The 13,610-nt window shown below is 34.3% G+C and overlaps 1 protein-coding gene and 1 long non-coding RNA gene across 2 annotated transcripts in view; one reads left to right on the forward strand and one right to left on the reverse strand.

The window, feature by feature from the left end:
* Nucleotides 1–4,413, reverse strand: part of LOC118743291 (sodium channel protein 60E) — a 36,016-nt gene extending 31,603 nt beyond the window's left edge. The window contains exons 1-13 of the mRNA XM_036475875.1: nt 4,214–4,413; nt 3,809–4,136; nt 3,664–3,746; nt 3,379–3,598; nt 3,187–3,321; nt 2,887–3,108; nt 2,223–2,805; nt 2,048–2,136; nt 1,858–1,983; nt 1,605–1,775; nt 1,318–1,511; nt 1,143–1,245; nt 941–1,069 (exon numbers count right to left, since the gene is read on the reverse strand). Of these exons, the coding sequence (XP_036331768.1) occupies nt 941–1,069; nt 1,143–1,245; nt 1,318–1,511; nt 1,605–1,775; nt 1,858–1,983; nt 2,048–2,136; nt 2,223–2,805; nt 2,887–3,108; nt 3,187–3,321; nt 3,379–3,598; nt 3,664–3,746; nt 3,809–4,136; nt 4,214–4,275 (2,445 nt within the window). The 5' untranslated portion in view covers nt 4,276–4,413. The remainder of the gene's footprint in view (nt 1–940; nt 1,070–1,142; nt 1,246–1,317; nt 1,512–1,604; nt 1,776–1,857; nt 1,984–2,047; nt 2,137–2,222; nt 2,806–2,886; nt 3,109–3,186; nt 3,322–3,378; nt 3,599–3,663; nt 3,747–3,808; nt 4,137–4,213) is intronic.
* A 1,697-nt stretch (nt 4,414–6,110) lies between these two features.
* On the forward strand, nt 6,111–6,805 carry LOC118743292. The gene is made up of 3 exons (XR_004993447.1): nt 6,111–6,213; nt 6,480–6,568; nt 6,650–6,805. It is a non-coding gene; the product is annotated as an uncharacterized LOC118743292 (long non-coding RNA).
* Nucleotides 6,806–13,610: the final 6,805 nt, after the last annotated feature.

Below are 13,610 nucleotides of genomic sequence, written 5' to 3' on the forward strand. Positions count from 1 at the left end.
AAATAAAATAAAATAAAATAACAAAAGTAAATTTAAAACTAAATAAAAAATTTAAATTAAGAATAATAATAAAGTGATATAAATATAATAGTATAAAATAAATTAAAATAATGAAAGTAAAATAAAATGTAACAATGAAATTAAATAAAAAACAAAAATAAAACAAAAAATTTATTCATGTGAAATAAAATACATTAAAATGTAATAAGAATTGAATAAAAAAATTATTGAGTGAAATAAATTTAAAAAATATTAATATGTATAATACATACATTCATACATACATCCAAAATTAATTCCAAATTAAATAAATGATTTGTTTTGATATAACGAAATGTTGGACAAAATAATAATTCTTTCATTTTGCATTTTTATTTAAACACCAAAGTGCGACTTAAAAAGAGAATAACATACACGCACACTGCTAAAACTATAAATACATATATATAGATACATATATGTATATAAATAGCAAATTAAAATTGTCGATGCAAAGCGTTTACACAAATTTAAATCACGGAATTTAGTTAAAAATAATTCGGTAAATTATTTTGCGTTTTTCTTGCATTATTTGCATATGAAATTGTTCTTTGCACACTAACACCAATAAGACATATTAAAACTAACAAACACTTTTTTGTTTTTACATTTAAAATAAGGATTTTAAGGATTAACTTTTAGCACAACGAAGATATTATCTTTTTGATCAATTGCAATCGATTTAAGTGAATTTTAGAATTTCAGGAGTTGCTTATAAATATTTGTTTTTTTGTTTTTTATTTTGATAAAAATCACAAACATACACATACATACATACATATATGGAGAAAACACATAATTAAGTATTAAACGCGCACATCTGAACTGATGGTTTTTACTTGCAATTAAGTTGATTTTTTTTGTTTTTTTGGAATTCAATTACTTTGTATACTTTACTTACCTCTTTTTTCGATTTCAATTCCTCCGAATTGAAACTGTTGAGCAACAACGCCAAGAACAAGTTTAGCACCATGAAATTTCCCATAACTAGCGTTGGCAAAAATATTGCAAAACATGAAGAGGCACCTTGCTGCAATCGACAGATATTAGGTACATAAATATTTTTTATATCGTGACTTTCATTGAACAAATATTCTACGCACCTCTTCCTCTGCACGCATGCAATCCCACAGCGGCTCAATCCACTCACCACACAATATGCGAAAAATCATCATAAACGAATGGAAAAAATCGTTGAAATTCCACCTGCGAAAATTATGAACGTAAATTGCATACGAATGAAACTTTTACCGAATCGCAAGTGTCCATTACACTCACCTTGGCACTGGGTCTGGATCGAATTTTTCTGGTGTGTAATCTTTCGAAAACAACTGCATGCCGATCACAGCGAATATATAAATGACTATAACTAAAATTAGCGTAAGATTACCCAAAGCACCTATTGTCGATATAATAATGCTGAGCAGGACCTTCATTGTCGTCCAAGATTGCGCAAGTTTCAGCACGCGAAGCTGTTGTGTAAGGAACAAGTTCATTTAGAAAAGCTTCATACATACATACATATGTACATATCTACTGCTTAAACAGTGTGATTTGATACGCACCAAACGCAAGCCCCGCAACACGCTTAGTCCATCCACCAACTCAAATATGATATCTAATAAACTGGCTGTCACAATTATCAAATCGAATATGTTCCAGCCACATAGAAAAAAATCCTTCGATAGTGCCATTAATTTAATGATGCATTCGAATGTGAAAATCGATGTAAAAACCTGAAGAGTGAAAGAAAAACACATACATACATACATATAAGCCGTAATGCGAGCATGCATTCAGATCTAAAGTGCTGCTGACCTTATTTCCTACGTCTAATGCATTGCGAAAGTTCTCACTCATGCCATGATGTTCCATAGCTAAAAATGCCGTATTTAATACTATACAAAGTGTGATAGCTAATTCGAAAAGTGGATCGCGCACCACCTACAAGAGTTTGGAAAACATAAAAAGTTATTGGAAGGCTGAAGTTTTGCTTGCAGAAGCTTACCTTATAGAGACAATTTTGAAACTGCAGCCAGCCTTCATAGTTGACGCAGCATTGTATGCATCTATCACAATTACGATCCGGAAGATCATCTAAAAAATTAATTTCAAATAAAAATAACATTTTTAGTTTTCGCACTCTTATCTCCTAACTGTTCCCATCTGCCGTTCACACTTACCGATCACCACAATTTCCGAAGAAAATTCCTGATGCAGCGCATAAATGTTATGCTTCTTAATGCGTGCAATGTTACCATTGCATTTGATGAGCCGTACCTCACGCGGCGACAGTGCCAACGTTACTGAGGTCAGCTCATTTGGCAACTCCACTGTGGATACATTCACCATTTCGGTGCCCGTTTCCTGCTCCTCGTGATCGTCCACCACACCGGAATCATCTTGAGATGATTCACGATTGACACCACTCGAATTGGAACTAGCTTGACGGCTACCGGGCACCAATTGACCTTTGTAATCGGATGGATATAGCATATTTGGATTTTTATTACCACCATCTTCTTGGAAGCATATGCGTGTGCGAGCAGTCTGCGCTTCTTTCGGTGTGAGCGCTTGTGGTGTTTGTGGTTTTTGTTGTTGTTGTTGTAGTTGTTGTTGTTGTGCAGTGGGTGCTGGCAGCAATTGTTGTTGCTGCTGCTGCTGCTGCTGTGTGGTTGTGTGTTGCAATTGCAGCTGCTTGGGACGTTCAGCGTTGCTGTGACGCGGACTTGGACCGGGACTGGGCGTAACGGATCTACTTTTATTCTGCACAAAGATAGAACCAACATTCAATTAATTATATATCTGTATGAAAAAATGGTATTTTTGATTAATTTTGAACTTTACTTGGCCATCTCCGTTGCTATCGTTGTTGCTGTTGGCACCATCCTTCCCCCCTTTAGCCTTTTTTCGACGCGTCTTCTTTTTGCTGTACGAAGCCAGCAGTACGCCCTTACGAGAATCGATTTTCTTTTTGTTATTTTTATTAAGTTTTTTAACATTTAAAACGGACGGGTCGAAGCTAAATGTTGAATCATCGCGATGATCCAATAAGTCTTTCTTGCGTTCCTAAGTTAAAAGCGTAACAAAAACCAATCATTTACCAATTCAAAATCTTTTAAATTAATTAATTTGCAAATTACTAACTTCGTTTGTTATTTCCGCTTCTTCCTCGTAACTTAATGCAACTACGGCTAACATTAGATTAATTAAATAAAATGAGCCAAAAAACACAACCACGGTAAAAAATGACACACTCATGGGACCAGATGTGGCCAAGACCTAAAATTAAAAAGTATCGTTAAAAAAAGGTCTGTTGTATTAAAAATAAAAAATTACCATATTGTACACATTCTCCCAATAGTCTAAGGTTATCAACTGGAACGTTGTCAACATAGACCACATGAAGTTATCGAAATTCGTATAACCATGATTTGGGTTCTCGCCCACACAGAGGCAAGTATAACCAAGAGGGCAGTGACGCGCACCGGTCAAATTGCCACACAGCATCGGCAATTCTTCGTCGTCGTAGAGCCAATTGTCAGTATCGTTGATCCAGCTATAAATTACAAAGAATAATAAAATAAAAAAGAAATAATTCTTGCAATTAATCTTCACACAGACCTCCTCCATTCCACATCGGTGGTATTCACCCAATCGTCTGGAAGATTTTTTACACACTTATTTCTTAGTTCTCCCATGTATACCTGTAGGGAAACAAACCATTACCAACCCCTTTCACATTTCGCTTTTTCTCCTTATTACTCACTTGTAGTGCGAATAGTGCAAAGACCATTAAACAAAAAATGGTCAAGGTCATAACCTCGGCCAATTGTCGGAACGAGTGCAGTAGTGCGTTGATGATAGTCTTTAGTCCTGGCATTATTGAAACAGTCTTTAATGCGCGTAATACGCGAAATGTACGCAAACCGGCTAGATTGCCCACCTCCATGCCAATAGTAGCATAGCCACTTGTGATGACTACAAAATCCAGCCAATTCCATGGATTGCGCAGATACGTGTACTTGTTGAGTAGGAAGCCTTTGGCAACGATTTTGATCACCATTTCAATGGAGTAAATCGCAAGGAAGATGTATCTGTTTAGATGTGTTTAAAAAAGGAAGCGGATATGAAAATATGTACAATAAGTTAGGTTATGCCAGTATATGCTTACTCAGCCTCTTCCACAGTCTCAGTCATGGCTAAAAAAATGCAATTGAACAGAATAGTGGCCATGACGCAGTAGTCGAAGAACTGATTCGTTGCAATGTAGACGCAAACACGACGTGCCGTACTCCATGGATGGAAAAGGAAGAGGCTCTTGGTGCCGGTGAATCGGTGTATGTAATTTTTACGAAAACGCTTCGATACCACACAAAATGTCTGAAACGAAGAAAAGTAATTGCACATATGTAGTTGAGAGATATACACTAGTGAAACCCTATAATGAAAAGTAGTTTTAAAATTCAATAATGCACTGTTTTTAAATGCAAATAATTACTAACGGATGTTTGCTAAAATTAATTTCCTGTACACACACTACCAGTGGTGAAAAACACAACGCTGCGCAATTCAGCGCATGCGGGTGTTGATTTTCAACTTCCGTTCATCTTTCTTTCGTTCGGTTACACGGTGTTTACAGAGGCGATTATCTGAATCGAAAGTTGACTGCCAACCAATGTCGTTGAAAGCGTTTAGTTGAAAGGCAGTTTACAAGAGCCGGTTGATGCTTTTAACTAAAAGTTGACTGTAAAATCGTCCCTAAAGAAAATACACTATTAGGGAACAAAATACTACACTAGCACAAATTCGTTAGACAGTGATTAGCCTGAGTCCAAAGACTGCAAAATTGGTTTTGCCATATAAAGAAACTAGAGATAACTGTTATACACAAAAAATACAGTAGTACCAAAATAACGAAAACTTTGTATGAGACTCAGTGTAACTACCTCAGATCAAACTAACCTAAGGTTAAAATGTTCAAAAAATTGCTTTCAATTTGTACACACTCATACTCTTTTTATCAATACAATCACATTTTTCCAAATTGCCTACCACCTTGCAAACAATTTTTAGTTCAAATGCAATGCAGTTTTTCATCATAGCTTTGGGTGGCGAGTTTTTGTGTGCAGAAAATTGTGTTAATTTTTGACAACACATACATGTGATGAATTGAAATGCATTCTATGAACGTGTAAATGCGGCGTATGCAGCCGCCATCTTGTTTGCTTACCAAAAGCTCAAGGCGAATTCATAATTCGCCTGTTCAAAAGCTTGTCCGCCACCACACCACACATTTGGTCACCATTGGGACTTAGGGTTGCAAGCAAATCTTTTTCGGCAATTAGGGTGTTGTGCAACAATGTAGTGTGGTGAAGATGGTAAAGACTGTAGGTTTCGCTTATGGTATTAATCAAATTTAACATAATTCTATATTATAAAAATACCAAAAATATTTATAAGTTAGTTAAATATAAACAAATTTAATTGTAAAAATATATTTTGATTTTCTTAAGATATACGGAATGAACATGTTTTAAAGACTTACATACCTGATTTTCGTTAAAAATAAAATAAATAATAAATATTTACGTAATCATCTGGAAAATAACACATATATGCATACTCGTTAACTACGACTTGGCAATGGCAAATCACCGAGTGTATTTCTGCTTTAAAAACTCATAAAAAACATTTGTTGTTCTGAGGCAGAGTAAAACTGTTATAACATCAACACGCCCACCACAAATTGAAGAAGAACATCGGCTAAACCCTTTACGATTCGAATGTTTTGCACAAACCGATGTGCCACGAAAGTCAGTAAAGATTTAAAAATTTAAATAATTCTTGAAATTTTCTTGCACAGCAATTTTTCGTTAATTATAACAATAAACGGTGGTTTCTATATATTTTTAATAATCATTCTGTGGTGTAAATAAACGTATTTGCATTTCTCAAAAAATTATAAAAAAAACATAATTTCTAAAAACTTTATATCATTGTGAATGAAAAGCAACCATGCGTGTTGAGAATTGCCTACTACTTGAAATTGCACCTCTGTAAGTTATCGCTATTTCACCACAATTCTGTTCACTATATTCAGCAAACGAGCTTCCGTTCATCTTTCTTTCGTCTTTAACCGTCTTCGTGTGAAGTAGAAAAATGAGAGCTAAGGTAATTTTTCATAAAAGTGGTTAAAAGTGTCTTTAAAATATAAGTAAAGTAATTTACAAACAATTAAATTTGCCAAAGTGTTTCCCAATATATATTGTTATATCGTATAAACTGCACGATTCCAATTAAAATTAATTTTCGTTCCACTAGCCGCCATTGCTGTGAATTTCTGTATACACACGTGCTTGAATATTTGGCTATTGTGCAAAAAATGCGTATATGAATTTGTCTAACATGTCTTTTTTTTCTTATAACTTTATTTATAGTGGCGTAAGAAGCGTATGCGGAGGTTGAAGCGTAAACGCAGGAAGATGCGTGCAAGGTCCAAGTAAACCCGTCGACGGCACTGAAGAATGTAAGCATTTGTCATTGCAAACGTGGAGCGCTAGCCCTCCAAATGAAGCAAAACTAATTTTTCATTTCCCTTATATTGCAGGTTTTTGTACAAGCTTCAACCTGATATTCCATTAGAGAGCTTCGAGTAAAGATTTGGCTGCCAAGTATTTGGAGGCGTTTCGGAAAATTTACATATTTAATGTAAATTAATTGGAATAAAGAGAAATCTTTGAATATTTACTAGAAGTGATAAAAACTTAAAATATGATATCTTACTTATTATTGGAAATGGTTGGTGGACTTTTTTGTTTGTTCATAAGGCATGTGACGTTTTGTGGCACCTATACGAATTTTGGAAATAGGTGAAACACTTGTACAAATAGCATACCACGTTTTGAGCACCTTAACCTCAAACGAGAAATCGGGCAGCTGTTGCTAGCGCAATTAACTTTGCTTGATCGACTATATAAAAGGTATATAGGAAGAACCTTTTATGCAATTTTCGCTTATGTCGTTTTACAATGTGGGTGAAAAGACAGTCGTATTTAAAATCGTACTGCAGATTTGGGAATGGTATTTCATATCTGCATAATGAACATATTTCAGAGAGCACTTAAATACAATTTTGGGTTCTGATGTTAGCATTTAAAACAGTAGACAGAAACTTTTTTACAGCCATTGGCAACACAAACGAGGAATTTCTATCAACTGGAAGATTTATCGAGTATGTGGTAATTAAAGAATGATGCTTGGATTTTTAAGAGCTTTAATATTTGCAAAGTCTAATTTACACAGGGGCATAGTAATGAACTGTATGCATATATGTCGTTACCTTAATGTAAAGAAGCCGTTACTAAAAAAATTGTGTAATGCATGAAAGGATGTGGGGCTTATAATTCCATGAAATGCATCGCAATCATTCAAAAAGTGAATTTTGGATTTTTAGTTGGTTACGGCTTTTTGTATTTCAGCGACTACGTGAGATAGGGCCTTTCTGTTTTAACTTACAACTAACTACTTTTCTAAAACCAAGTGTTTTGCACAAGGCACCCACAAATGGTTTTTTTTTTCAATAAAAAGGCTTCACTTTGCTCTTAGTATTACAAGTTTGGCAAGAAGTTTAACAGAATAGATACAATTCATATTACTGATTGAACTCGTAAACGATATTTGATCTTGATTATTCTATTCCGAAAGCATATATTTAAATATGGGCTTCTCCCGCATGTTTTGGCAATGAAAATTCATTTTGTGTAGGTTCCTTCAGGCATTTCCGCTGACATTTGGTTTTAACGTAAAGCTTTTCAAAACCGAAATCCCATTTCAAGATTGCAATTACGCGCTGTAGGACGACCGTTCTAAGAAAAAAGTTTTATTTATAAAATATGATATGCTATGACACATGTAATTATGATTAATCAAAGATCACATATTGAAAACAAATTTGAATTTACGCTCTCGTTATCTCAGTCACTAAAACACCGATTTTGTTTTAATTTATTGCATCTGGTAAAGCTTTTGCCGGTAAACATCTGTGTTCGAATTTCGAACTCTGCTTCCATTGTTTACATTCGTTTCGCCGCGTCGTTTGCTGTCGTATGGAAAAATCGCCCGTAGCGTGGACATCACAGATTTGTATAAATCTTGCGATAATTGTGTAACCGAAAGACTTTGTTAATTATGCAATTTTAAGAAAATTGTGTGATTTCAATAAACAAATATTTGGTGAGTGAAAATATGAAAAAGTCAAAGCGCGAAGCTGTCGAATTATGCTGCTTGTGGACATTTTCGATGTTTCTACTTTTTCTGATTGGAATATTACGAGTATTGGAGTGCGAGCTCCTATATTTGTTGGTGCGCCAAATGTGCTGCTTGTTCACTTAAAAGCGTGTACACATTTTCTGATTGCAAATTGTGTATGGATGTGCTAATTTTAAACAAAAAACCTTGTCCAATATATGCACATACATACATATACATACCGGTTTCAACAAACTTGTGCCTTTTATATTGGATACATTTAAAGCCATTCCAATTAGTGCTCAAATAAGAATTTGGGTGACAATGAAAAATGCTAAAAGTAGCTCCAATCAGCAAGTGTGCTATATAAAATCTTGTTAGAATAATACAGGAAAGACAAGAATGATATTAGAACAAAGTTGATAAAAATGGTTTCTATCAGTTTCTATAAAATTCAGTGACTATAAAATGTTTAGAACAGCGTGATTTCGGAGTTCTTTGCTGCTAATATACATATATATGAAAGTAGGTACACGCCAAGTACACGCATTCGAAATTATTAAATTTTGGATCATTAATCCACACACATACCGTTCCACTCCGCTGACCATATCGAAAGCGCAAAAGAAACTTGTTTACCCACCGCACAGCACGGTTGTTGTTGCTTGTTTATAGTCGCTAGCTTTGTTTGCCAACACTAGTTGATTACATTTTCGGTGTACCTGTGCAAGGTAATGTGGCACCATACAGATTAGATACATTTCCAATTATCTTTACCTGATTACAAAGTTCCTAAGTCGGAATGGCTCTTGCTCTTATAAAAATAATAACGAGAATTTACGCTCCAAGTGACTTTTGGGCAATACATACATATGTACATAAATATGTACATACATGTATATTAAAGTCCAGCGCAAGTGTATTTGCCGCATTTCGTTCAATAAGTACTCCTTGCATTGTACTCTACTCCCAACACATTGTTACTCTTTTTCCGCATACATACACTACTTGGCCTTGAGAGAGTAAATACTTCACGTCCTTGCTATTACTCCACCAAAGTAGGTACTCTACTTTCTCTCATCGCGTACGAGAGATATACATATGCTGCTTTCAAAATGGAGTAGCAAATCTACTCTCTGTGTACTTGTAGTACTGGAAGTACATGCGTATTAAATTTCAATTCTGGTTGTTAGCCTACTAGTTGATATCGTTTGCGGCGTTGGTCAGTGAAATTGAAAGAGTAAAAATAGTATATGGAAATTGACGATGTAAGGAAATGTTTACGGCCTTATTTATAAAAAAATAACGTAGATTTAGACCGTTGTTTAATGTGACATTTTCATAAAACTTTTGTATTCAAGCAGCTTTTTAAATCTATGTATGTACTTATATTTTTATGAAAGTATTATTTCTCGATTCTAATTTTCTATAAAACTATTTGTGGTCATTAACCAACAAATAAGTTGTCAAAAACAACAGCTTAAGCAATGCTGCTATACGAAATCAAATTATTAGTGGCAAATCAAAAATTTGAAAAGTGCCGATTTTCACATTCGATAGTTGGACATGGTAGCGACGAGATGTACGAGCATTTTTTTCTTAAGAGCTGCATACTGATTTAAGAAATTTTTTATAGAACCAAATTTATTTTCCATTTATTGTGCGAAATTGTATATGAATTTTTAGTTTTTCTTGAGAGCCTTTATATATAACTCGATTTCAAGAGAAACGAATTTTCATTGGGCACGTTCAGAAGGCGCAACAGCTCAGTAATTGGTGCGATTGCACCTTCTGAATGCGTTGTTGCGTACTTCTGATCAATTGAATAGTTGCGTGTTAGATGATCGTAATATTTTTCTGATCATTTGACACAACATGTTGGTGTGTACCTTTGAGAGTTGAATTTGACAGCTGATGTATGAAGTCGTTCAGAAGACGCATAACGATCACTGATTTTTTTTAGCAAAGGTTGCGTTCAACTGCTGCGCCTTCTGAACCTACCCATTGATAGCTTTTTTTTTTTTGATAACACTGTGCGACAACTCAAATCGGTATTGAGTAAAACCAAATGCAAGAGACAGTTTTTGAATTCCATTGAGTTTTTTTTTTAATAAATACTAAAGTCAGAGGTGAATATATGGCGAAAGAAAAACTTTATCCGATTTTTTTAAATCGAAACTACATTTTTACATATGTACATATGTACATGCATACATAAATATATTTAACATGAAATTGTAATTTTCACATCAATTTGCGCTATCTTCAAACCCATGGTTTCAATTGTACGCATATCGTCAGGGTTTCCCAACAACTTGGTTTTGCTGCAGTGAAGCGACAGAGCAAGTGACAAGAAAAAATATATGCGGACACTTATGTATATATGTATCTATGCACATACGTATCTATGCACATACATACATATGTACTTAGGTATGTATATCAGCATTTTAGTTGAATGTACGTTTTGCTCGTCGCTCTCTTTATCGCTCCACTACATTCCAGTCGTTAGTTTTATTCAAATACCACAAAAGTATGTTTTCTTCGAAAATACTCAAGTACTACCAGTAGAATACTCTACTGTCAAATACCTTTTACTCGCAGAAGTTGCGGAAGGCAAAGTAAATACTTTACGCGTCTTGCTATTGATCGGTAGTTTACGTACGCTTGCAGAAACTGTTTTATGCTTACTCACACTTGACCCGAACGATGAGAGTAAAGGAGGGAAAGTATTTGCGCGGCGATCGGATGTCTTGTTAGGCCGTTGAAATGGAATTGCGCAGGAGTTTAATGTATATGTACTTACATAAATAGTACGTGATTCGCATCAAAGATTTGGAGTAATATATGTACATATGCACATTTGCCTACGTGCCACTTTACATACTAGAATAATAAAATAACTCTTCATCCTTTGTTAGTAGCGGAAGTTAGATTATTCTTCTGCGAAAATGTTTCTGCTTTCTTTTCCTATGTGCTCCTTATATTACGTTCAAATTGTTAAACATGTTAAATGGGTTTGAACCAGTTAAATGAACAAAATGTGTTTATAAACAAGTTACATCGCATGCAATTGTTGTTGGAAAAGTTAACCAGTTAAATCATTTAACTCGTTTGAAAACCAGTTCAGCGCAGAGTTGTATGAGAAAGCTTTCTGCTTCAGCCAATCAGAAACTTTGTGGAAGGTCAGGAAGAATGTTCCCGTACTCCAAAATCCTCCAAAATCCTGTAAATGAGAGCGACTTTTGGAGAGTTGTATAGAGAATGAAGTTGCGAGATTTTACCCGAACTTTTTCTTCTGGTAAAATCATGAAAAGTGTCAAGCAATCACTGGTTGACGTTTTTACAGGAAAAATGAATTTTTTGTTCCCGTACTTTTTGTTGTTTCTCACTTTTTACTCTCACTTCAGAGAGTAATTTTGCTGTTTGACAGTTTTACAGGATTTTTCACTAAAAGTAAATCATGAAAAGTGGCAAGCAATCACTGGTTGACGTTTTTACAGGAAAAATCATGATACAAAAAAGAAGGTAGTTTCATTACTACTATTTTTTGATTATAAATCAGATTTTTGACATTTCTCCAGATGTAAACATTTAGCATAGCTTTGCTACATTGAAATTTTTTGAGAGGGGAGATTTTATTTTAAATATTTTGGATTTAATAAAAGAGTAAAATTTGCATAAAAAATTACAAGTTGATATGTTCGATAATCAAATTTGAACGTTTTTCTCAAGCGTTTAAAAGATCCTTTGAATAACATCGATGTGCAGAGATGAAGAAATAAAATAAAATCCAGTTTTGAAACATTTATTTATTAAACAACTTTTTTTCATTTTATTTAAAATAAAGTAAATATATTTGCATAGCAAAACTCTTCTTTTTTTTAATAGTCCGAAAAAGATGTATTGTAAGCTATTTCGTCATTAAAGCATAGTCCGAATGGTCTCATTTCCCTCACAATTAAAGGAGCCAAAATTCAGAATTCTCCCGAAGTGAAGTATCTATAAGTAATTCTGTATACAAAATTATCGTGGAAATCCAACGTGGAACACAAAACCTCTAAAGAATTGGCAGCATTTTGGCAATGTAAACAGGTATGGTGGAGCAGATTCTCAATCAAGAGCGTGGGAAGTCGGCTTGCAAAACTTCAAAGAACTACTTTGTTACTTCATACGTAGGGAAGCCTTAAAGGCCACCTGCGGACTAGCAAGAAACGGATGCCGGTATAACACTGAGTGGGGCGAGGTGGAGGGGAATGAGTTTACATGTCTGCGGTGACAGACAAGCTGCACTTAAGGCATTGGGCTGCCCTCTAACTACTTACTTCCAAAGACAAATTTCCTTTTAATTTTGTAAATAATTAATATGGCGTCCGAAAAGTGACAATGAATATACCTTCTTTTTTGTATCATGGGAAAAATGGATTTTTTGTTCCCGTACTTTTTGTCGTTACTCACTTTTTACTCTCACTTCAGAGAGTAATTTTGCTGTTTGACAGTTTTACAGGATTTTTCACGAAAAGTATTGGTACTCCAGTACTCCATGAACTTACAGGTTTTTCCACGAACTTGCAGGAAGTTACAGGTAAAATGATCCCGTACTCCAAAATCCTGTAAATGAGAGCGATTTTTAGAGAGTTGTGTAGAGAATGAAGTTGCAACTTGAAAGATTTTACCCGAGAGAGCAATTTTGCTGTTTGACATTTTTACAGGATTTTGCACGAAAAGTATTGGATCAGAGCTAATGATGAGAAGCAGCCAAAAGTTTTCATTTGACACGCCACCGTTCAAAAAATTAATATTTTCAAAAATATTAAAAACTAAAAAAAATATCAAGATTGTATGCACATCTGCCCGCCAAAACAGTGGCCAAGACGGTAATTATTTCCCATCAGAGAAAAATATGTACACTGCCGAAACAAATTTTTCACAATATATGGAAAAATTTTTTTTCTAATATTTTTCCTCCAATTTTATATAAAAATACGGTTAATTCAACAACAAAAAACATAAAAAATTATTCCTAAACTTTGTGCAAACCTCGCGAAAATTCAGCAAATTTTCATAAAAATTTTCAACTTTTTAATCAGATTTTTTAGATTTTTTTTTGCCAAAAATCAACGGTAACTCCTAGCTACTTAAAACTTGCACTTTATTATAATAAAATTGATTGGGCTACAAACCTGCATACTCAAACAAATTCTAAAAAATCTGATTACAACGTTGAAAATTTTGATGAAAATTTGCTGATTTTTCTCGAGTTTTGCACAAAGTTTAGGAATTATATTTTTATGGTTTTTGTTGTAGAATTTTCCAGAAAA

Source organism: Rhagoletis pomonella, unplaced genomic scaffold (assembly GCF_013731165.1).
Source record: "Rhagoletis pomonella isolate Grant_MI unplaced genomic scaffold, Rhpom_1.0 Rhpom_scaffold_00007, whole genome shotgun sequence".
Lineage (NCBI taxonomy): Eukaryota > Metazoa > Arthropoda > Insecta > Diptera > Tephritidae > Rhagoletis > Rhagoletis pomonella.